The sequence below is a fragment of the Mus caroli genome, chromosome 17 (assembly GCF_900094665.2).
Source record: "Mus caroli chromosome 17, CAROLI_EIJ_v1.1, whole genome shotgun sequence".
In the NCBI taxonomy this organism is placed as follows: domain Eukaryota; kingdom Metazoa; phylum Chordata; class Mammalia; order Rodentia; family Muridae; genus Mus; species Mus caroli.
This window is the reverse complement of record NC_034586.1, coordinates 43,383,244-43,402,705: the sequence shown is the minus strand read 5'-3', so window position 1 is coordinate 43,402,705 and position 19,462 is coordinate 43,383,244. Positions and strand designations below refer to the sequence as shown.

General features: G+C 53.2%; 4 protein-coding genes across 16 annotated transcripts in view; 3 read left to right on the top strand and 1 right to left on the bottom strand.

The window, feature by feature from the left end:
• Positions 1-5,653, top strand: part of Ppp2r5d (protein phosphatase 2 regulatory subunit B'delta) — a 30,045-nt gene extending 24,392 nt beyond the window's left edge. For both annotated transcript variants that reach the window (XM_021186271.2, XM_021186272.2), the window contains exons 4-16: positions 653-845; positions 1,049-1,248; positions 1,333-1,443; positions 1,566-1,658; positions 1,974-2,104; positions 2,217-2,385; positions 2,544-2,597; positions 2,964-3,134; positions 3,224-3,351; positions 3,893-3,994; positions 4,080-4,152; positions 4,262-4,378; positions 4,523-5,653. In XM_021186271.2, coding sequence (XP_021041930.2) covers positions 653-845; positions 1,049-1,248; positions 1,333-1,443; positions 1,566-1,658; positions 1,974-2,104; positions 2,217-2,385; positions 2,544-2,597; positions 2,964-3,134; positions 3,224-3,351; positions 3,893-3,994; positions 4,080-4,152; positions 4,262-4,378; positions 4,523-4,660 — 1,680 coding nt within the window. In that variant the 3' untranslated portion in view covers positions 4,661-5,653. The remainder of the gene's footprint in view (positions 1-652; positions 846-1,048; positions 1,249-1,332; positions 1,444-1,565; positions 1,659-1,973; positions 2,105-2,216; positions 2,386-2,543; positions 2,598-2,963; positions 3,135-3,223; positions 3,352-3,892; positions 3,995-4,079; positions 4,153-4,261; positions 4,379-4,522) is intronic.
• On the bottom strand, positions 5,537-9,282 carry Mea1 (male-enhanced antigen 1). 6 transcript variants are annotated; one of them, XM_021186283.1, is made up of 4 exons: positions 7,323-7,502; positions 6,602-6,882; positions 6,384-6,486; positions 5,537-5,925 (listed from the first exon to the last, which is right to left on the bottom strand). In XM_021186283.1, exons 2-4 carry the CDS (start codon positions 6,869-6,871, stop codon positions 5,774-5,776), a joined length of 525 nt encoding a protein of 174 aa, XP_021041942.1. In that variant the 5' UTR covers positions 6,872-6,882; positions 7,323-7,502; the 3' UTR covers positions 5,537-5,773. The 6 variants fall into 6 exon arrangements, with proteins under 6 accessions (XP_021041942.1, XP_029327452.1, XP_021041941.1 ...); XM_029471592.1 differs by lacking the exon at positions 7,323-7,502 and adding an exon at positions 9,259-9,282 and having other exon boundaries at positions 5,541-5,925; XM_021186282.2 differs by lacking the exon at positions 7,323-7,502 and adding an exon at positions 7,993-8,037 and having other exon boundaries at positions 5,541-5,925.
• Klhdc3 (kelch domain containing 3) lies at positions 7,568-14,065 on the top strand. 3 transcript variants are annotated; one of them, XM_021186273.1, is made up of 12 exons: positions 7,568-7,794; positions 9,273-9,425; positions 9,958-10,170; positions 10,343-10,519; positions 10,649-10,764; positions 10,951-11,022; positions 11,132-11,345; positions 11,420-11,506; positions 11,647-11,755; positions 11,879-11,952; positions 12,062-12,140; positions 13,459-14,065. In XM_021186273.1, the coding sequence occupies exons 3-12, from the start codon at positions 10,017-10,019 to the stop codon at positions 13,523-13,525; spliced, it is 1,149 nt and encodes a 382-aa protein (XP_021041932.1). In that variant the 5' UTR covers positions 7,568-7,794; positions 9,273-9,425; positions 9,958-10,016; the 3' UTR covers positions 13,526-14,065. The 3 variants fall into 3 exon arrangements, with proteins under 3 accessions (XP_021041932.1, XP_029327446.1, XP_021041933.1); XM_021186274.2 differs by lacking the exon at positions 7,568-7,794 and adding an exon at positions 7,929-8,028; XM_029471586.1 differs by lacking the exon at positions 9,273-9,425.
• A 219-nt stretch (positions 14,066-14,284) lies between these two features.
• The window catches only part of Rrp36 (ribosomal RNA processing 36), a 6,818-nt gene continuing 1,640 nt past the window's right edge, over positions 14,285-19,462 (top strand). Inside the window, exons 1-6 of one of the 5 annotated variants that reach the window (XM_021186275.2) lie at positions 14,285-14,435; positions 15,703-15,844; positions 15,954-16,020; positions 16,105-16,209; positions 18,394-18,468; positions 18,558-18,675. In XM_021186275.2, coding sequence (XP_021041934.1) covers positions 14,345-14,435; positions 15,703-15,844; positions 15,954-16,020; positions 16,105-16,209; positions 18,394-18,468; positions 18,558-18,675 — 598 coding nt within the window. In that variant the 5' untranslated portion in view covers positions 14,285-14,344. The other 4 variants (XM_029471589.1, XM_029471591.1, XM_029471588.1 and 1 more) reach the window with 4 other exon arrangements.

Below are 19,462 nucleotides of genomic sequence, written 5' to 3'. Positions count from 1 at the left end.
GTGCTCTTACCCACACTGAACCATCTCACCAGCCCAGGGCTGCCTTTTTTTAAAAAACAAAAAACAAAACCCGGGATTTTTATTAAACTAACTTTCTGACAAGGTACAAAGATTCAAGAACAAGTTTCTTTACTAAGTTGTAGATTGAAGGGTGTAGACCACTCAGTAATGTGAGGTGTGTCCAGTGTCTTGTTACCACACGCTGTCTTCATCCAAGATGCCCTCCCGACAGTGCTTCCCCCTGTTGAGAAGGTGCCTCGTGTCTCCTCTCTCACAGTCAGCTCTTACACCCAGGCCTGAATGTTTCCTCCCATCCTGAGGATTGAATTCAGCCTTGCAAGACAAGTGCTGTAGCGCTAAACTAGACCTCCCGCCTGGTTAACTACTTTCCTGATCTCTGTCACCATCCACCCTGTTACCTTTGCCTCCTCACGGTGTGAACGATAAATGCTATTTACACCTAGGACTTCCTGCATTGCACTATGGATCTGGATCTCTATGACAGTTATCTCTGTCCCTGGCCTGTCTCCTGGGCAGGGATGGCTCACTACCTCTCTACAAGCAAGAACAGGCAAGGGCTGGTAGATGGTCAAGGCTAGGGTAGAGGGCATCTCGTGAAGAGCTGGCTTCAACAAATTACTTTCATGCCCAGGCCCAGCCCCAGCCCCAGTCTCAGTCACCATCATCCAACAAGCGACCCAGCAACAGCACACCACCCCCAACACAGCTCAGCAAAATCAAGTACTCAGGGGGACCCCAGATTGTCAAGAAGGAACGACGTCAAAGCTCCTTCCCCTTCAACCTCAACAAGAACCGGGAGCTACAAAAACTTCCTGCCTTGAAAGGTACTCACAGCCAGCAGGGACTTGTGTACTGGGCTTCGGGGCTGTGAGCTTTGCTTGGGGAGTGTCTTTGGGGAAATGGGGTACTATAGATGTGAGAGGTGCAACTGTGAGTGAGGTGCCAGGGAGCAGAATGGGGTCCGGGTGGGAAAGGGAAGTCTACAGGAACAATTAAGACATGCACCTGACTGTTGAGACCTCCGCAGACTCACCCACCCAGGAACGCGAGGAGCTGTTTATCCAGAAGCTACGCCAGTGCTGTGTCCTCTTTGACTTCGTGTCAGACCCACTCAGTGACCTCAAATGCAAAGAGGTGAAGCGGGCAGGACTCAACGAGATGGTGGAGTATATCACCCACAGCCGTGATGTTGTCACTGAGGCCATCTACCCTGAGGCTGTCACCATGGTGGGCACAGGGAAAGGACACAGAGGGGCAGGGGGAGCCCCTGGGGACACCTAGGCAGTGTTCTAAGTTGGGCTCACGCCTCAGTTTTCAGTGAATCTCTTCCGGACGCTGCCTCCTTCATCGAATCCCACAGGAGCAGAGTTTGACCCTGAGGAAGATGAGCCTACCTTGGAAGCCGCCTGGCCGCATCTCCAGGTACCAGGAAAGGGGTGGGATGGGTCTGGCAATAGGAGACGGGGTCCCTCAGGCCTGCAGCAGGGGCCGCCTCCCTCCCAGTGCCGGGGCCACGCCTCACCGAAGCTGCTTTCCCTCCACAGCTCGTGTATGAGTTTTTCTTACGTTTCTTGGAGTCTCCAGATTTCCAGCCAAATATAGCCAAGAAGTACATTGACCAGAAGTTTGTACTTGCTGTAAGTCTGAGGTTCCTGTCCTTCCCGTGAGCTGTTGTCCCGCATACCTTCCTTCCCCCGTGTCCTGCCCACTTCTTCCCCTTATTCTGATTATACGGGGAGTTCATCTGTATCTGGCACAAGGCTCCCAAAGAAACGCCCAGTGTAAGTGGAGCGAGCAAGTGCCTCTCTTGGATCAGTGGGTAGAAACACGCACATCCAGATAACACATCGGAGGAGCCAGATGACAAAATCACTCTGCAACCTTGTGAGCCCAGCACACGCCTTCCCTGGCTGCTGCCTCATTCACTGCCTTTCTTAACCTCCTGCTTCTAGCTCCTGGACCTATTCGATAGCGAAGACCCTAGAGAGCGGGATTTTCTCAAGACCATTTTGCATCGCATCTATGGCAAGTTTCTGGGCCTCCGGGCTTACATTCGTAGGCAGATCAACCACATCTTCTACAGGTGAGGCCACGAGCCCAGGCCTTGGAGCACAGCACACCTCTGTGGGTGGAGGTGGGATGGGAAGACTAGAGCAGGGTCGAGGGTCGGCATCGAGGTGACCGTTTTCCATTAGGTTTATCTATGAGACTGAGCATCACAACGGGATTGCGGAGCTGCTGGAGATCCTGGGCAGCATCATCAATGGCTTTGCCTTGCCCCTTAAGGAAGAACACAAGGTGTTTCTCGTCCGTGTCCTGCTTCCACTTCACAAAGTCAAGTCTCTGAGTGTATACCACCCTCAGGTGAGCACCTGAGCATCAGAGGAGGGAGGGAGGGGGGAGGGGTTCCTGCATCAGCATAAAAGAGTGGCTGTGGGAAATCCCCTATACCTCCTCTTCTCTTTGGGGATCTCGTCTGTCACTGAGAGCTGAACCTCACTTCTAACCCCAACCTTTTGCAGTTGGCGTACTGTGTGGTGCAGTTCCTGGAGAAAGAGAGCAGTCTCACTGAGCCGGTAATTTCCCTTCTGGGGCTTCAGCCAGCAGTGCTGGCCCATCTCTACCTGTTGGTTTCGTTTCTGTTTTTGTGGCACTGGTCACGTACAAACCTAGGCTCTTGGACCTCTCGGGCAAGGGCTTTATCACTGAGCATGAACACGTCTCGCTCCAGTCGCTAACTTCTGAGTGATTCTCTGAGTGCATGCTCAGGAGGCCTGAGCAGTGTGGCTTTCTCTGAAGGGAAACAAGACTTGTATCCTCAGGAAACAGGTCCAAGCCAGAGAAGCCATATAGTAGCTGAGGGTAGGCCAGGGAAAAGGCAACAGAGGGCTTCCCAGAGAACTGAGCAGCTTAGGAATTTTGTCCTCGCGTCGTCTTCACAGGTGATTGTGGGACTTCTCAAGTTTTGGCCTAAGACCCACAGCCCCAAGGAGGTGATGTTTCTGAATGAGCTGGAGGAGATTCTAGATGTCATTGAACCCTCGGAGTTCAGTAAAGTCATGGAGCCGCTCTTCCGCCAGCTTGCCAAATGTGTTTCCAGCCCCCATTTCCAGGTAAGAGCAGACTCACTGGTTCCTAGGTGTGGTAGGGCAGGTGTTGAGAACTGCAGCGAGTGCCCACTCAACTCCACTCTCCTCGCCAGGTGGCGGAGCGTGCCCTCTACTACTGGAACAATGAGTACATCATGAGCCTGATCAGCGACAATGCTGCCCGCATCCTCCCCATCATGTTTCCTGCACTCTATAGGAACTCCAAAAGCCACTGGAACAAGTAGGGCCCTCGGGCTGCGCTGATGGTGGGAGCTGGGTATTCCACACTGTGAGGGCATAGAAGAAACATGAGGCGTGGACCCCCAGCAAGGAGAACTGATGCCCACCAGATTCTACTAAGTGTAGGGCCTCAAGGGGTTGACTGGCCAGAAAAGGTGCTAATGAGACATCCTCGAAGTACCAAACGGCTGACCTGTATCACACCACACAGCTCTGGAGACATCCCGGGCTGGCAGGAACTACGTCATATCCTTAACAAACAAGCAGAGTCCAACTTATAAAAAGGCTTTCATGCTGAAAGCAGACTTCGTGTGCTGCTGACAGTCCCTCCATGTGAGGCCACGGAATGTGAGCCAAGGAAGGGTTAGCCATGTGGGGCCCGTATATGTAAAGACCATCAGATAGATGCCCTCAATGCAGGAGAGTTAGTCAAGAGTTAGCTGCTTCTGCAGTGTAGAGGTTAGTGATTGGGAAAAAGACAGTGGACTGGGAGCCGGCAGGCTGGCTCTGGCCCCGTGACCACCGCCTCTGTCTGGGTGCAGGACAATCCACGGACTCATCTACAATGCCCTGAAGCTCTTCATGGAGATGAACCAGAAGCTGTTTGACGACTGCACACAGCAGTACAAGGCGGAGAAGCAGAAGTGAGTGTCTCTGGGAGAGGACTGTTAGCTTCTACCGTTAGCTCCTGTCCCCAGTCCCAATCCCGATCCCCTGTCCCTCCCTTAGGGGCCGGTTCCGAATGAAGGAAAGAGAGGAGATGTGGCAGAAGATTGAGGAGCTGGCCCGGCTCAATCCCCAGGTGAGGGAGGCTTTGATGTTCCTGCCCTGAGCTCAGGGGAAGAGTGAGGCACATAGGCCCCAAGAGGCTCGGAAGGGCTTCTCACCATGTCCATCCCTTGCCCTCCCAGTACCCTATGTTTCGGGCTCCTCCGCCACTGCCCCCTGTGTACTCCATGGAGACAGAGACGCCCACAGCAGAGGACATTCAGCTCCTGAAGAGGACGGTGGAGACAGAGGCCGTGCAGGTGACACGTTGGGGGCACAAGTTGGGTGGGGGCAGCACTGTTGGGTCCAGAGGGAGGAGTCGGGCAGCAGAAATGGGAGGGAGAGAAATGAGTTCTCCTGGGGACTGTGGTCACCGTGCCTGGCCTCTCCCTGTCTGTCCCCAGATGCTGAAGGATATCAAGAAGGACAAAGTGCTGCTCCGGAGGAAGTCAGAGCTGCCACAGGATGTGTACACCATCAAGGCTCTAGAGGCGCACAAGCGGGCAGAAGAGTTTCTGACTGCCAGCCAGGAGGCCCTCTGACCCCCTCACCTTCCCTTCCCACAGGATTCCAGCCCACTCAGCCCTGGGATGCAGCCCAGCCCTCCACCCTCTGCTCCTCATCGGCTGACCTGGGGCAGAACAGCACCTCTCTGGCTACTCTAGAGGATGCAGGCACTGGAAGCGGGATGCCCAGAGTGCTCCCTCTTCTCCCCTAAACGTGTTCATGCCTCCCTGTGGCTAGTACAGACAGGCTGAGCACTGAGTGCTCAGTGCTTAGACAACCTGGGGGTGCCTGTCCCCCTGATCCTAACCCCACAGCTGCCTGAAACTGTTCTGAGAAATACACACAGGAATCACATGTCCCTCTCTACCCCCTTAATCCTCATCTGAAGTTGAGGTGTCTCTCCTCTCCCTGCAGGGTACAACAGGAGACTGTCACCAAAGTCACGTTAAGCTCCGTTGGCCCCTTGAGTGAAGAGCTGGAGGGAACCAATCCCCTGCAGCACAAATAGGCCCCTAGACCCAGCTTTATGCAGGCGGGAGTAGTAGTGTGTTTCTTTGTATCCTATACCTAACCAAGACAACACAGAGGACAAACAAGTACGTTATGGACACTAGATGACTAGTGGGCCCGGTGGGGAGAATGAACCAGCTGCCTTGCCCTCTCTGGCAAGCAGCAGTCCTGGGATCACGCATTTGCAAGGGACCACCCTGTGGCTGACTGCTTTCCCTTGTGCTCTTGGTTCCCAGAGCTATAATGAAGGAGGCAGGAGCAGTGCTCCAAGCATGGCGCCCTGCAGTGCCTGTTTATTTCCTGGTTTCTGCTGACGCTGGGCGGGTCCTCACCTGTACCCTCTAGGCGCTCAGAAACAAAAGCCTGGGGAGGCTGGACCAGGATTCAGGAGCACAGGCGGCTGGCTTCTGGCTGTGTACACAGGGTGCTTTATTCTCCAGAGTGATACATGCTAAGGTGGGCTGGGCTTGGGCCGATGTCCCCATATGTACAGAACTGAATAAAGTGGGTCTCTGAGAGGTCTGATTCGCCTTGGTGTGAAAGGGACATGGGAAGAAGAAGGCTGTTAAGACCAGAGTTGTTAGTCCTGTGCTGGTCCTGACTCGGAATGTAGGGAGGTAAGGCGGCTCGCTCTCTGGTCACTTCCAGGCAGGGGATGCCTGCCGGGCTTGGAGGGCTTTCTGTACCACATCTTCCCACTGAGCGTCCGAGATCTCCCGAGCCCAGGCAGGAACCCCTGGTGCAGGCAGGCTTACTCCAGCCATCGTCCTTTTCACCAGCTCTACATGTTCTGAAAGCACAGCCACAGGCTGGTTAGGGAATAAAGAACGGGACCAGCTCCTCTCTCCCTAGTACCTCAGTCAGCCCAGGACCCCCAACACACCATCATGCCCTCATTATTGCCAGGTCTACTCATTCCCAAGTCTAGTGAGACAGCATTTCACTTAGATTCTGAAGTCCACAAAATTTCAGGTAACAAACTTTTTAGGAATAAAGTGATCCTGTTTGGAGGTAGGGGAGAATGTGGGGTATTGCATTCGGTTTTTCTCTGTGCAGCCCTGGCTCTCCTGGAATTTGCTCTGTAGACAGGATGGCCTCAAACTCAAGAGACCACCAACCTGCCTCTGCCTCATGAGCGCTGGGATTAAAGGTGTGCACCACCATGCCCAGTTCTTACTAGTTTTAAACGACTCTGTTTTCTTGGTAATTATTTCTAAATGAAGGAATGAGTTTTGGTTGTTTTTGTACCTGGGTCCATGGGGATAGAGCTGTGGCTGCTCAATGCGGCGGCTCCCTCCTCATCTTCATCCTCACTCTCCAAGGGAGGGTCTGGCAGATGAAGCCCCAGGGCCTGCAGAACCACAGAAAAGATAATTTGTTAGGCGCCCCTCCCCCTGCCATTATGATAAACAGCTGTTGGTACATTCCATCTCATCTGCTTAGTAACAACTTCCTCCACCATATACCTGAATCCGATCTTGGATGTCAGCAGCTCCATCTTCTCCTTCACCCACTGGTGCCAATTCCACCTCTTCTTGTTCAGGGTCTTGATTGAGGGGCTGGTACGAGTAGCCTGCTGGGCCTGCTCCTGTTTCCTCCTGCTCTTCCTCGGGTTCTTCACTGCTCCAATCCCCAGTTCCTTCTGTAGGACCCTGATGCGGCCCTAAGTCCTCAGTCTGATTGGGGAAGATACGCTCAGGGCCCATGGTGTCTCCCCCTAGAACTACTGCTGCCATCCGGGCAGGGGCTGCAGGGACAGAAAGGCGGGATAGGGATGGGATGAAACCAGGTCTCCTTTCACGTTCAGCCACCCACTTCCCTCTCGCATGGGACTTTCATCTTCCTCCCGTCTCTCCTGCCTCCTTGTCTCAAGTTTGGGTTCTCATATTGAGCTGGAGCACACACGTCTTTAACTCGCCCGATTCCTAAATGAACCGACAACCGGAGGGTTTCACCTCTTCCCAGAACCTCACCCCTCTCACCACGCCCCTCCTCTGGAGGTAACTGCTGGTCGCCAGGCTACCCACCATAACGCGTCCCCGCCCCTCATCCCCTCTATTCCGGGGGAGTGCAGTACCGCCTGGCAAAAAAACCTTCAGGCCCAGGGTCTCCCCTTCAATGGCCCCAGCTACAGCGTCCCCTACCCGCCCCACTGATTCTCGGCGTTGGTATTTCCTCGCGCCTCACCCTCTCAGAGCCCACAGCCGGACCCGCACCTTCACTTCCGGCGGGGCAGGACATGCTGGGGCTCTTAGTCCTCCAGCCCCGCCCCGTGCCCGAGACTGACGCAAGCGAGGACGACAAGTCCGCCTCTTGCCCCGCCTCCGCCATCCCCTGCCCGGACCACAAAGAACTACATTACCCAGTGACCCTCAGGCGCGCGACGTGAGCTGGTGTTCTGCGCATGCGCACAAACCGGCCCCCCGCGCCGCCCCCCCCCCCCCCCATCTTTCGGCCCTGGGATAATTCGTGGACTACAAGTCCCTGAAGCTGTCGGGCCGGGAATTCTCACTGCACGTGCGCATCCCGCTGCCCGCCGGAAGGACGAAGTCTGGCAGTGTTTATCTCGTTGGGGACCGAGGAATCGGTTGGCGGGCAACGGGTTCTAGGCTGCTGGCAGCGCGAGGACCCGCGGCCCCACCCCGGCCCGGCCTGGCAGGTAGCCTGGGATGGGTTGGGGGATGAGGAAAATTGAAGGGACAGGCGACGCCCATTGCCTACGGCTGGGGCCGCGGGGGAGGGGCGGAGAAGGATGAGCTGGGGGTGGGGCGGGAGCTAGGAGGATGCTGGGAAAGAGGAGTGTTAATGGGCCGCGGAAGGGTTGGGGGAAAATGGCCTGGAGTCGGGTGGGAGAGACCTGGTGGCTGGAGGAAGCGCTGAGAGAAGTGGACAAGTGGGTTCCGAAGAGAATCAGGAAGCTGAGCATAATGGCAGGGGGAGGGGGCAGTGTGGCCTCGTGGGGGAGGGGCGGCTGAGAAAGGGGGACTACAACCGGAGTCCAGTCTCATTCACAGAGCAGTATGGTTGGCAGGGGATAAGAATGGCTTGCTTCCCTTCGTGAACGTAGACGAGTTAGAGGGCTCTAGTGTGGACCTTGAAGTGGTGGGAGGAGGAACTAACTGCAGGGCTCTCGGGAGATTAAGAAGGGAAGGGGCGCGAGCAGGGAGGGGAAGCCGACCTCAGGGGCTGGGATGTTGAAAATGACCTATTGGTGGGAAATGCTGGAGACTCCGAGTTCTCCTTAGGAAGATGGAGTCTTCCTCCATCTGCCACTGGGATTGTAGTCTTATCTTTGTGCGTTGTCGTTTTATCTGGACATACTTTCAAAGGAGAGTAAAAGATATGAAGGAAGATGATAGGCTCTCCACCACCACATTCTTTCCTTTCTTTCTCTATTTTTTTTTTTCGTTTGTTTTTGAGACAGGTTCTTGTAGCTCTGGCTAATTTGGGACTTACTGGGTAGACCCAGGTGGCTGACCTTAATTACACAGACATCCCCCTGCCTCCGTGCCCCAGCCACGCGTGCCTTGGACTTGGATTCTTAAGCTTTCAGTCCTCTTTCTCTGATAAGCACAGATTGAAGAGCCGGAGTAATGAAGGAACAGTTTTAACTTTTGGCTGCTGCTGTTTCACATTGAGAGAGATGGCGACTTAAAGTATACAGTGAAAGGTTGCGGGGGCAGTTGATGAAAGCCGTGTCTGTCCCCTTGAAGGGAACCTCCTTTGCTTGAGGTGCACCCCCCACTCCCGAGGTTTTTCCTCCCTGCCAAGGATTTTTGAACAGGAAGTGGATGATCACCCAAACCCAGCAGATGTCTCCTGGCAAAGGCATCGCTAGTTGCAAAAAGATTTGCCTGAAAAAGCTCTCAGATAACCCGTTATCACTAGGCTGGCTGGCTGTCTTTACGAGGCCATGGTCCCTCTCATCTTTGGGGCTTTCTCTTGTCCTGCCCAAAGGCATTTTTGCTTTCTTTCCTCTTTCCAATCTACACTCCCACCCCATCTCTCCTCTAGAGACCCAGACAGGGGCAGGGCTGCTGGAAGTGGCATGTTTGCTAACAATAGTCAGGCTGAGAAAGTTGAGGGCACTCCTCCCTGCCCCCGACTCTCAGTATACACGTACCTTTCTGGCTTAAGTTTCTAGTCCTGGCAGCATACGAGCCACAGCTGTCAAAGGAACTCCTCGTGCCTGTAGACACCCTGGGTGACCCCAGGGACAACGGATCAGCTTGACAAGAACGCTCTGTGAGGGGCTAATCAACCATGGTTACATGGAGTTCCCTGTCCTAGGTAGGGACACTGTTCTCCTCTGAAAGCCTAAAGCTCCTTTTTACTTTAAAGCCCCCATGCCAGCTCTCAGTGGACTGTCTGGGGCTGGCCGGGCTATTAATAGCTGTGGGTATTTTGAGATCCTTACCTTTAAGAGATGGAGGGAAATTCTTAGAGAGGTGGCGGTAAACAGAGCCAGATACAAGAACACACCCAGTATGGAAAAGGGCTGGGAGGCTGGGGGCTTGGAGCTTGTTCCAAACCAGGGATAGGGTGGAGTTGATGGGGGGGGCCAGTCATGATCACCAGATTCTGAGCTGGCAGTCAGGTTAAGGTGGCCCCACCCTTCACTGTGGGAGAACACAGGGCCAGGGCAAGCTCCTTGACCTCTGCGGCTCTCCTGGGGCAGGGCCAGCCACCTGAGCTGTGATCAGTGTCCCTGTAGCGGGGTGGTGTGGGAGGGCCACTGGGGTGGCACTTAGAGGCAAAGACTGGTCCTGGGCAGCCACAGTGAAGCTCATCTGAGGAACCCGTGGTGCTGACTTGTGTACAGGTAGCAGAGGCAGCAGGCCGTGCCGGGGGGGCATGTTCCTGTAACCTGTGGCCCAGGGGATGTTACGGTGGACAGTGCATCTGGAGGGCGGGCCCCGCAGGGTGAACCATGCTGCAGTGGCTGTCGGGCACCGAGTCTATTCCTTCGGGGGTTACTGCTCTGGGGAAGACTACGAAACACTACGGCAGATAGATGTGCACATTTTCAATGCTGGTAAGCCAGTCCTGTGTCTTTCTGGAGTCCCTACACCACGGGAGGTAGTGGGCACCTGAATGAAGAGCAGTGGTGGTCTCTGCGGCAAGGGGGTTGGGTAAGAGTGGTTGGTTTGGGACAAGGTGGCAGTTTGAAAGGAGGTTCCCAGGGCTGAGGAGAGCTGTATCCACAGTGTCCTTGCGTTGGACAAAGCTGCCCCCAGTGAGGCCTGCCGTCCGAGGGCAGGCTCCTGTCGTTCCCTACATGCGGTATGGGCACTCAACCGTCCTCATTGATGACACCGTTTTCCTTTGGGGTGGGCGCAATGACACTGAAGGGGCCTGCAACGTACTCTACGCCTTTGATGTCAGTGAGTATGGGTCTCAAATGACACCTTGGACCTGGGAAAGGGGGGGTTGGGGAGAGTGCTGGAGAACGGAAGGCCAGAATTGAGGCCGGTGTGTCAGCTGACCTGTCATTCTCTTACCTCTCTCAAAAGATACTCACAAGTGGTCTACACCCCGAGTGTCAGGAACAGTTCCTGGGGCACGGGATGGACATTCAGCTTGTGTCCTGGGCAAGATCATGTACATTTTTGGGGGATATGAACAGTTGGTAAGTCTGGAAAAAAAACTTGTTTTATAACAAAAGGAAGAAAAGAGAGAGAAATTTAGCATGGGGGACCAAGAGACTTTTAAGTGGAAGAATAGGCCACAGAGTAACCATTGACTCCATTTAAGTGGCAGGAGGAGGGTTTCAGAGTAACTAACCAGTGACAGTTTTCTACCTTCCGTTGCTCAGGCCGACTGCTTTTCCAACGACATCCACAAGCTGGATACCAGCACCATGACATGGACTCTTGTTTGTACAAAGGTCTGCTCTTTGGTCTCTCAGATCCCCACCCTTGGCTGGAATAGCTCAGTGAGTTTCTCCTGCCCGAGCCCAGGCTGACTCCTTTCCCCATCTCTCTGTTCTTGGCTAGGGCAATCCTGCACGGTGGAGGGACTTCCACTCAGCCACAATGCTGGGCAATCACATGTATGTCTTCGGGGGCCGTGCAGACCGCTTTGGGCCATTTCATTCCAACAATGAGATCTACTGTAATCGAATTCGAGTCTTTGATACCAGAACGGAGGCCTGGCTCGACTGTCCTCACACGCCGGTGCTGCCTGAGGGGCGCAGGAGCCATTCAGCCTGTGAGTGTCTGTTATTTTTTGGTACCTGCCCCTGTGCAACTCCATTCTCTTTTGACATGTCTCTGCCCTTCCAGTTGGCTACAATGGAGAGCTGTACATCTTTGGTGGCTACAATGCAAGGCTGAATCGGCATTTCCATGACCTCTGGAAGTTTAATCCTGGTAAAGACTTTGGGGTGGGGGGGGGAGGAACAGTTGAGGTGGGAGAAGAATAACCCTGAGTAAGGGGTGGGCTGAAGTGGTCTAGGTTATGTAGGTGTCTAGGTTGGCCAGGTAGTGAACCTCTAGGAACCTCTCCTTAGGGTCCTTTACCTGGAAGAAGATTGAACCAAAGGGGAAAGGACCGTGTCCCCGCCGCCGCCAGTGTTGCTGTATTGTTGGTGATAAGATTGTCCTCTTTGGCGGTACCAGGTTAGAGTGGGGAGGGGGGCGGGGCGGTGAACTCGGGAAAGGGCCTGTCTGTAACATCAGAGGGTGGCATCTGAGTGAGGGTCTGTGGGTAGTCCCAGCACCTACGTCTTTCTCTCTGTACAGCCCCTCTCCCGAGGAAGGCCTGGGGGATGAATTTGACCTCATAGATCATTCTGACTTACACATCTTGGACTTCAGTAAGTGCTTATTTCTGAGGGGCTTCTACTGTCAGGTTCTCTGTCTCTGGGTGGTGAGCAGGATGGGACCTTTCCCTGCTCTGACTGACCTCCAACTCCTCCAATACAGGTCCGAGTCTGAAGACTCTGTGTAAGCTGGCGGTGATTCAGTATAACCTGGACCAGTCCTGTCTGCCCCATGACATCAGGTAAGGCAGGTGGCTGCAGAGGAGGGAGGGCTTGGTTAAGGGTGAGTGGCCAGCACAGGTGTGACCTGATTAGGTCTTAACCAATGGCCTGCAGCAGCACAGTTCTGTCTGCTGGAGGGAGTTTTGTGAGGAACAAGGAGGTAAAGGTGCTGCCATCACGTGACAGCTGTCAGCTCTGGAAGAAAACACTCTGGATTGTTTGAGCCATGCTCAGAAGCTCTGCTGCCCTACATAGTTTTGTTTGTTTTCGTGATGTATTTTGAGAGTGACTGACTAGATTTCAGGGTTGACTACAAAGTAAAAAGTTGAAGAGTTTCTGGACTCCCTTAGGTCAGGAATGGAGAGAGGTTCCTATTTCTTGCCCGTATTGAGTTCAAATTGAGCACCAAAAGTCACTCCATGTGACATTGCCTCCTCTTGGTCGTTCTGAGACATTCCTGCCTCCTTGAGCCAGGTTGTTTTATTTATTTATTTATTTAAATTTTATTTTTTGGTTTCCCGAGACAGGGTTTCTCTGTATAGCCCTGGCTGTCCTGGAACTCACTCTGTAGACCAGGCTGTCCTCGAACTCAGAAATCCGCCTGCCTCTGCCTCCNAGACAGGGTTTCTCTGTATAGCCCTGGCTGTCCTGGAACTCACTCTGTAGACCAGGCTGTCCTCGAACTCAGAAATCCGCCTGCCTCTGCCTCCCGAGTGCTGGGATCAAAGGCGTGCGCCGCCACGCCCGGCTAATTCTTGCTTGTTAAGGTCTCTGTGTCCTTTGGTGACAGAATCACCAATTCAAAGAATGAATCCCAGACTGGCCCCAGTTTAACACGGGTGGGAATACCTTAATGCTCAATACAGGGCTTAGAGTCCTGGTACAAGGAAGACTTAAGTTTTTGTAAAATGAAAGTGATGTGGGAAGCATACTTTAAGTTGGTGGGGTGGATGGGAAAGTCTTTAGGTCCCAAAGTTTAGGGAGAACAGGAGGTCTGAATCAGGGCCTTAAAATAAGGGAAATTGGCAACAAGGGATGGGTGCTCTGGTAAGGATGAGGGGAAGGTGCTGCCTGGCTGGCTGCAGAACAGGAGAGGTACGCTGGGGTGTTTACTAAAATGGGTACACATGAGCCAGGTGCTTAGGTTCAGAAGTCTGTATAAACATAAACAGGAAATCCCAAAGAACTTGGAGGTGGTTGAGTAGGAGGTGAGAGATGTAGTGGTGGGTGGGGTCTGTGATTAACCCCGCTGTGGGAGTTTGGAGGGTGCTGTGTCATAGCTTTGTTGTTATAGAGACCACCTCTTAGGTCTTCTCTGCCCATTGTTCACCTTTCCAGGTGGGAGCTCAACGCCATGACCACCAACAGCAATATCAGCCGCCCCATTGTCTCCTCCCATGGCTAGGAAGTTTATGCTGCCTCCCCTCCTGAACCCACTCTTGTCTTCATTGCCCCTGCCCGTCTCACCCGCCTGCCCCTTTGGACCCTGGACTCAGTATACCTCCACGTGGAGTTGATGGACTAGAGGTGTTTTCTGTGCTGTGAATTCAGTGGGGAGTTTTTTGGGGGGAGGGCATTTCCCTCCCTCCTTGGGCCGAGGGCCCCTTCCCTTGGTGCTCTGTCCCCATCCACCTCCCTCCACCGCTCCTGGGCCTTTGCTCTGCCCCAGGCTGGCAGGGTAGCCAGGCTGTGTGTACTGGAAAGGGACAGGAGTGGGAGAAGAAGCCAGCAGTGTTGGAGCCTCAGGAGCCTCCCTCTCCCCGTGACCACCCTCTCCCTGCTTGAGCATCGCCCAGGAGCTGAGAGGAGCCTCGGCTGTTGGCATGAAACCCCCTCCCCAACCCGCGGTGGTGGGGACCAACAGACAGCTTCACCCTTCCTTGAGCTGTTGCTGTACCCCTGAAGCTCAGGCAGCTCTGACTTTATAAAACCTAAAACCTCCAAACGTGTCCTATTTCTGGCGACTACGATAGAGGGGCGGAGGCAAAGGGGGCCACCCTTGCGGTTCTGGCTTCAGGGCCAAGCATCTGAAGGAAACCCGATGCCACTGAGCCTGGCAGCCTCTCCGCTGCCTAACCCGCCCCCGTCGTGAAGTTCTACGGCTGCGGGGCGGTGCTTCTGGCAGAACCCTCAGCACATTGGCTCAGGCTTCCGGAAAGGGTGGGACGCGGGAGCTCGTCGTGAGCGGAAGTCGTGCAAGTTTTCAACCCGGACTACGGAAGACATGCGGAAGGCTGGTTCTAGTGCTAAGGCCGGGGCCGAAGGTCCTCACCGTGCTATGGAGGGCGGGGAGGTGACTGGCGGCCGGCCGAAGGGTGAGGGCCGAAGGCTGGGGTGAGCGGGAGGCGTTTGGCTGCCGGAACAGAAGCCTCCCCGAGCGCCGCGGTTCAATGGAGGCCGAGAAGAGCGGGTGCTTCCCGCTTTACGACTTGGGGAGAAGTTTCGTGGTTTGGTTTGGTTTGGAACGTGGGTGTGGGCGGGGTACGGAGGGCGGGGATGTCTCATAGTGTGGCCCAGGCCAGTTTCGAACTCTTGGCCGCCCTGCCTTGGTACCAAGTGCTGTTTTTTTTATAGGTCTTAAGTCTCCGGGCCAGGCCTGGACATATTCTTAAAGGGAGGATTCGGGCTCTTCCTGAGTCTAGTCGGGCGGGATGCGACTAACTGAACTGTATGCGTGCACTTGAAATAAAGAATAACCAAACAGCAAAGCAAAAAGTTCGTTGTCGGTCCACTTAACCTGTAGAAAGGGCATTTAGCCAGGCGGGTTAGCACACGCCTGGCCAGCACTCGAGAGGCAGAGGCATGCCTGCCAGATTCTTGTGCACTCCAAAGGAGCTTGGTCTACATATTCCAGTGATTCTCGACTTTCCTAATGCTGTGACACTGGTGACCCCAACCGTAAAGTTATTTTGTTGCTACTTCATAACTGTGATTTTTGCTACTGTTATGAATAGTAATATATGTTTTCTGATGGTCTTAGGCAACCCCTATGAAAGGGGCTTTGGACACCTTCCCCAAAGGAGGTGAGGCTCACAGGTTGAGACCCTTTGACACAGTGACTTCCAAGTTGAGCGAGATGGAAGTCACTGGAGAGCGTTGAGTTCAGAATACCATGAAAATTAGCACAGGGAGTGATAAGTGAGACTCCTTTTTACTATGCAAAGATAAATAGGTTCTGGCCAGGAGGTGGTGGCACATGCCTTTTTAATCCCAGAGCTCTAGAGGCAGAGGCAGGCCTGGTCTACAAAGGAAGTTCCAGGACAGCCAGGGCTGCACAGAGAGATCCTGTCAGCAACATTACAGAGTAGCACCTTGGCGACCAGTGCTGCCTAGCAAGTAAGGATGGTCTTTGCTACGTATCTGATGTGTGTGTGTGTGTGTGTGTTACAAAGAGGATGTGGAGCTCAGAAGACAGCTTTGGTTAGTCTGTCCCCTCCCTACACCATGTGACTCCAGGCTCTAACTCAGGTGGTGTGGCCTTGCAGGGCGTTTTTTTTTTTTTCATATTCTGAACCTAGCCCGATGAAGACTTTTCCTACAGTGGGGAGGTACTGACCGGAGTTGTGTGACCTTTTCCTGCAGCAGACACATCTGACATGTCATTTGAGGAGCTGTTGAGATTACCGGGCCAAGGGAGACCCAAGGCACACAAACAATTGGTAGCTGAAAACAGCACTAAAACGCAAAGCCCCCGACAACCCGTGTGTGTCGCCGATAAGCACCGGTGAGGACCAAAGCCTGCCCACAGAGTTAAAAACTTCCCGGGACTTTGACAGATGTCGCCCTTCTCCAAGATGGCAGCTCACTTACCCTGGCCTTTCATTTCTCCTCAGGCCTCTGGAAATGTCAGCCAAAGTCCGGGTGCCATTCTTACGTCAGGTGGTGCCCATCAGTAAAAAGGTGAGGAAAGAGCAGGGAACGAGGACTTCCTTGGAGACAGGAGACTCAAACAAGCGGATTATATTCTCTCTGTGTTTTGCAAAGGTCGCCCGAGACCCCCGCTTTGATGATCTGTCAGGGGACTATAACCCGGAAGTGTTTGACAAAACTTACCAGTTCCTGAATGATATCCGAGCCAAGGAGAAGCAGGTGTGTAGTGTGAGGCTGCTGTGTACACGTGGAGGGGGAACCGACTGCCTGCTGGCCCGTCGGGAGAAGGAGGCGGGATGCGTCCTGGGGGGGGGGAATCTTTGGCTGTAAGTTGGTTCTGTGGCTGTGATCACGTTGGCTTCCCTCCCTGTGCTTCAGTTACTTATTAAGTTGATGGTCATTACTAACGCCTGTGGGATAGGACGGCGTGTCAGTACATGTCTTCATAATGATCAAAGTAACTACTGTAGCCGGGCAGTGGTGGCTGGCGCACGCCTTTAATCCCAGCACTGGGGAGGCAGAGGCAGGCAGATTTCTGAGTTCGAGGCCAGCCTGGTCTACAAAGTGAGTTCCAGGACAGCCAGGGCTACACAGAGAAACCCTGTCTCGAAAAAAGCAAAAAAAAAAGCCAAAAAAAAAAGTTACTGCCATACTATCACCTCTCACGTCGTCATTGTTTCATGTTGGAACTCTCAGAATCCTCTCATTGGCTGTTTTGAAATACTCAAGTAAGCTAGGCTCAGTGGCACTCGTCTATAATCTATGATCCAGCTACTTTGGGAACTGAGTCAGGAAGGTAGAGAATTTAAAGCTACCCCAGGCCATGAAACCTCATTTCCCTACCTCAAAATAAATAAATAAATAAATAAATAGGTAGGTAGATTAAACAGAATATGAGATGAAGTTACTTGTCAGCCATAGTTATCCTGTGTCCTGTTAAACTTTGGGAACCCTTTCTGTGCAGCTGCACCCCTCTGCCCGTTAACTAACTCTCCCTGTGCAGCCCGTCCCACACTCTGTGCAGGCGCCCACAGCCACTCTTCTCTGTTTGCAAGCAGCTGTGGCTTTTCCACAGAACAACATAGGATCATCGTCTTTCTGTTCCTGACTGATGGCACTTAGCGTAAAGTGGCTTCATTAGTTATTGAGTAGTGTGTGTAGGTCTGCATGTGTCACCTCCCTGAGTGTCAGCAGTCAGGATAACTTCAGAGTGTCAGCTCTCTCCTTCATCTCGCGGTTTCAGATTCAAGGCAGGCCACTGGGCTTGTGTGCCAAGTGCCTTTACTCGCTGTTTTACCAGCTTTGCTTTGGTTGGTTTGGTTTTCTTCCTTCCTTCCTCCCTTCCTTCCTTCCCTCCCTCCCTCCCTTCTTTCTTTGTTTTTTTTTTTTTTAAATATTTTTTTTTAAGATTTATTTATTTATTACATGTAAGTACACTGTAGCTGTCCTCAGACACTCCAGAAGAGGGCGCCAGATCTCATTACGGATGGTTGTGAGCCACCATGTGGTTGCTGGGATTTGAACTCTGGACCTCTGGAAGAGCAGTCGGGTGCTCTTACCCACTGAGCCATCTCACCAGCCCCTTTCTTTGTTTTTTTAACAGTGTCTCTTGGTAGCCCTGTCTATCCTAAAACCACGTTCGGCTGCTTGAGTTTTCTAACCATGAGAAGGATAAAAAAGTCTGGGCAGTAGTGACTCACACCTTTAATTCCAGCACTTGGGAGGCAGAGACAGGCGGATCTCTGTGGGTTGGAGGCCAGCTTGGTCTATAGAGTGAGTTCTAGGACAGCCCAAGGCTACACAGAGAAACTCTGTTTTGGGGAGTGGGGGGGATAAAAAAGAGCCAGGTAGTGGTGGTGTTTGGGAGAGACAGAGGAAGGCAGATCTGTGAGTTCAAGGCTAGCTTGCTTTACAGAGCAAGTTAGTTTCAGGACAGCTAGGACTACAAAGAGAAACCCTTTCTCAAAAACAAAAACCCTAAAAGACAGACAGACAGACACACGTGCACGCACACACACACACAAAGAGAGACAGAGAGACAGGTGTAAAAATGTGGCTTAGTGGCTAAGAGTATGCAAGCCTGAGTCAAAATTTCCAAAACCCACATGGACAGCCTGTGAGGTCAGTGTGTGTGCCTGTAGCCCTATGGCCTCTGCCCATTTAATGTGTGTGCATAGACCTACACAATTATTTGAGAGAGAGAGAGACACACACACACACAAGTGGCTACTAACAAGGCGAAGGGCTGGGAGCTATTGCTCAGTGCTAGCACATGTGTTTAGTGCTGTGCTAGACTCAGATCCCTAGCACCGACCACATTGTGTGTTTTCCTATTTATGGGAACCTTTTCTAACAGTGCTCGCTGCAGAATGTTAACCGTGTTACTCATTTTCCAACATGCAGCTTGTGAAAAAACAGTTGAAGAAGCAGCGCTCAGGGGAGGAGCACGAGAAACTGCAGCAGCTGCTTCAGCGGATGGTGAGGGTGTGGGTGCTGGCTGCAGGTGAGGTGGTTCAGAGTTCCGGTAGGTCAGTCCCTCACTGTCCCCACCCCACCTGTGTCCTCAGGAGCAGCAAGAGATGGCACAGCAGGAACGCAAGCAGCAGCAGGAGCTGCGCTTGGCCTTGAAGCAGGAGCGCCGGGCTCTGGCACAGCAGGGCCATCGGCCATACTTCCTGAAGAAATGTGAGTGGGGCCAAGCTCTGGAAAGCCTAGGGGTAGCCTGTGCTGGGTTTTGTGCTGGGACCCACGAGCTCCTGTAGGAAGACCATGGGGACCTGCAGGGAAGTAGAAATAGCAGCCAAGAGTCTCGTGACCATCCTGTATCTCGAGTTAGATGATGTCTCTGTGTGTGGGTGTGGGTGTGGGTGTAGCGTGGTCGGTAGAGTGCTCGCCTAGCATGCAGGAAGCCCTCAGTTCCACCCCTAGCATCACCTGAAACAAGGAGAGTGGCCTATGCTTGCAGAAGAGCAAAGGCAGGAGAATGGGAAGGTGAAGGCTGTCCAAGGATACATGAGAGACGGGGTGTGTGTGTGAGACAGACAGACAGACAGAGACTGTCGTCATGATTGTCACCACTCTCCTGCTTGTCCAGGCACAAAGGAGCCCACACTTGGTTTAGTTGAATAAGATTTGAGTCATAAAAAGTTAGCTTACCTGTAGAGATGGCTCAGCAGTTAAGAGGACTGACTGTTCTTCCAGAGGTTGTGAGTTCAATTCCCAGCAACCACATGATGGCTCACAACCATCTGTAATGGGATTTGATGCCCCCTTTTGGTGCGTCTGAAAACAGCCACAATGTACTCATATACATAAAATAAATGAATCTTTTTTAAAAAGCGCTAGCTTAGAGTCGGATGTGGTGGCGCACGCCATTAATCCCAGCACTTGGGAGGCAGAGGCAGGCGATTTCTGAGTTCGAGGCCAGCCTGGTCTACAGAGTGAGTTCCAGGACAGCCAGGGCTATACAGAG

Coding starts and splice junctions, on each gene's coding strand:
- Mea1 (XM_021186278.2), bottom strand. CDS start 7,466: ATGGCGGAGGCGGGGCAAGAGGCGGACTTGTCGTCCTCGCTTGCGTCA. Junction 6,487..6,601: donor ACATCCAAGATCGGATTCAG/GTATATGGTGGA, acceptor GTGGTTCTGCAG/GCCCTGGGGCTTCATCTGCC. Junction 5,926..6,383: donor CTCTATCCCCATGGACCCAG/GTACAAAAACAA, acceptor CTGTGCTTTCAG/AACATGTAGAGCTGGTGAAA.
- Klhdc3 (XM_029471586.1), top strand. CDS start 10,017: ATGTTACGGTGGACAGTGCATCTGGAGGGCGGGCCCCGCAGGGTGAAC. Junction 10,520..10,648: donor ACTCTACGCCTTTGATGTCA/GTGAGTATGGGT, acceptor CTCTCTCAAAAG/ATACTCACAAGTGGTCTACA. Junction 11,023..11,131: donor GGACTCTTGTTTGTACAAAG/GTCTGCTCTTTG, acceptor GTTCTTGGCTAG/GGCAATCCTGCACGGTGGAG.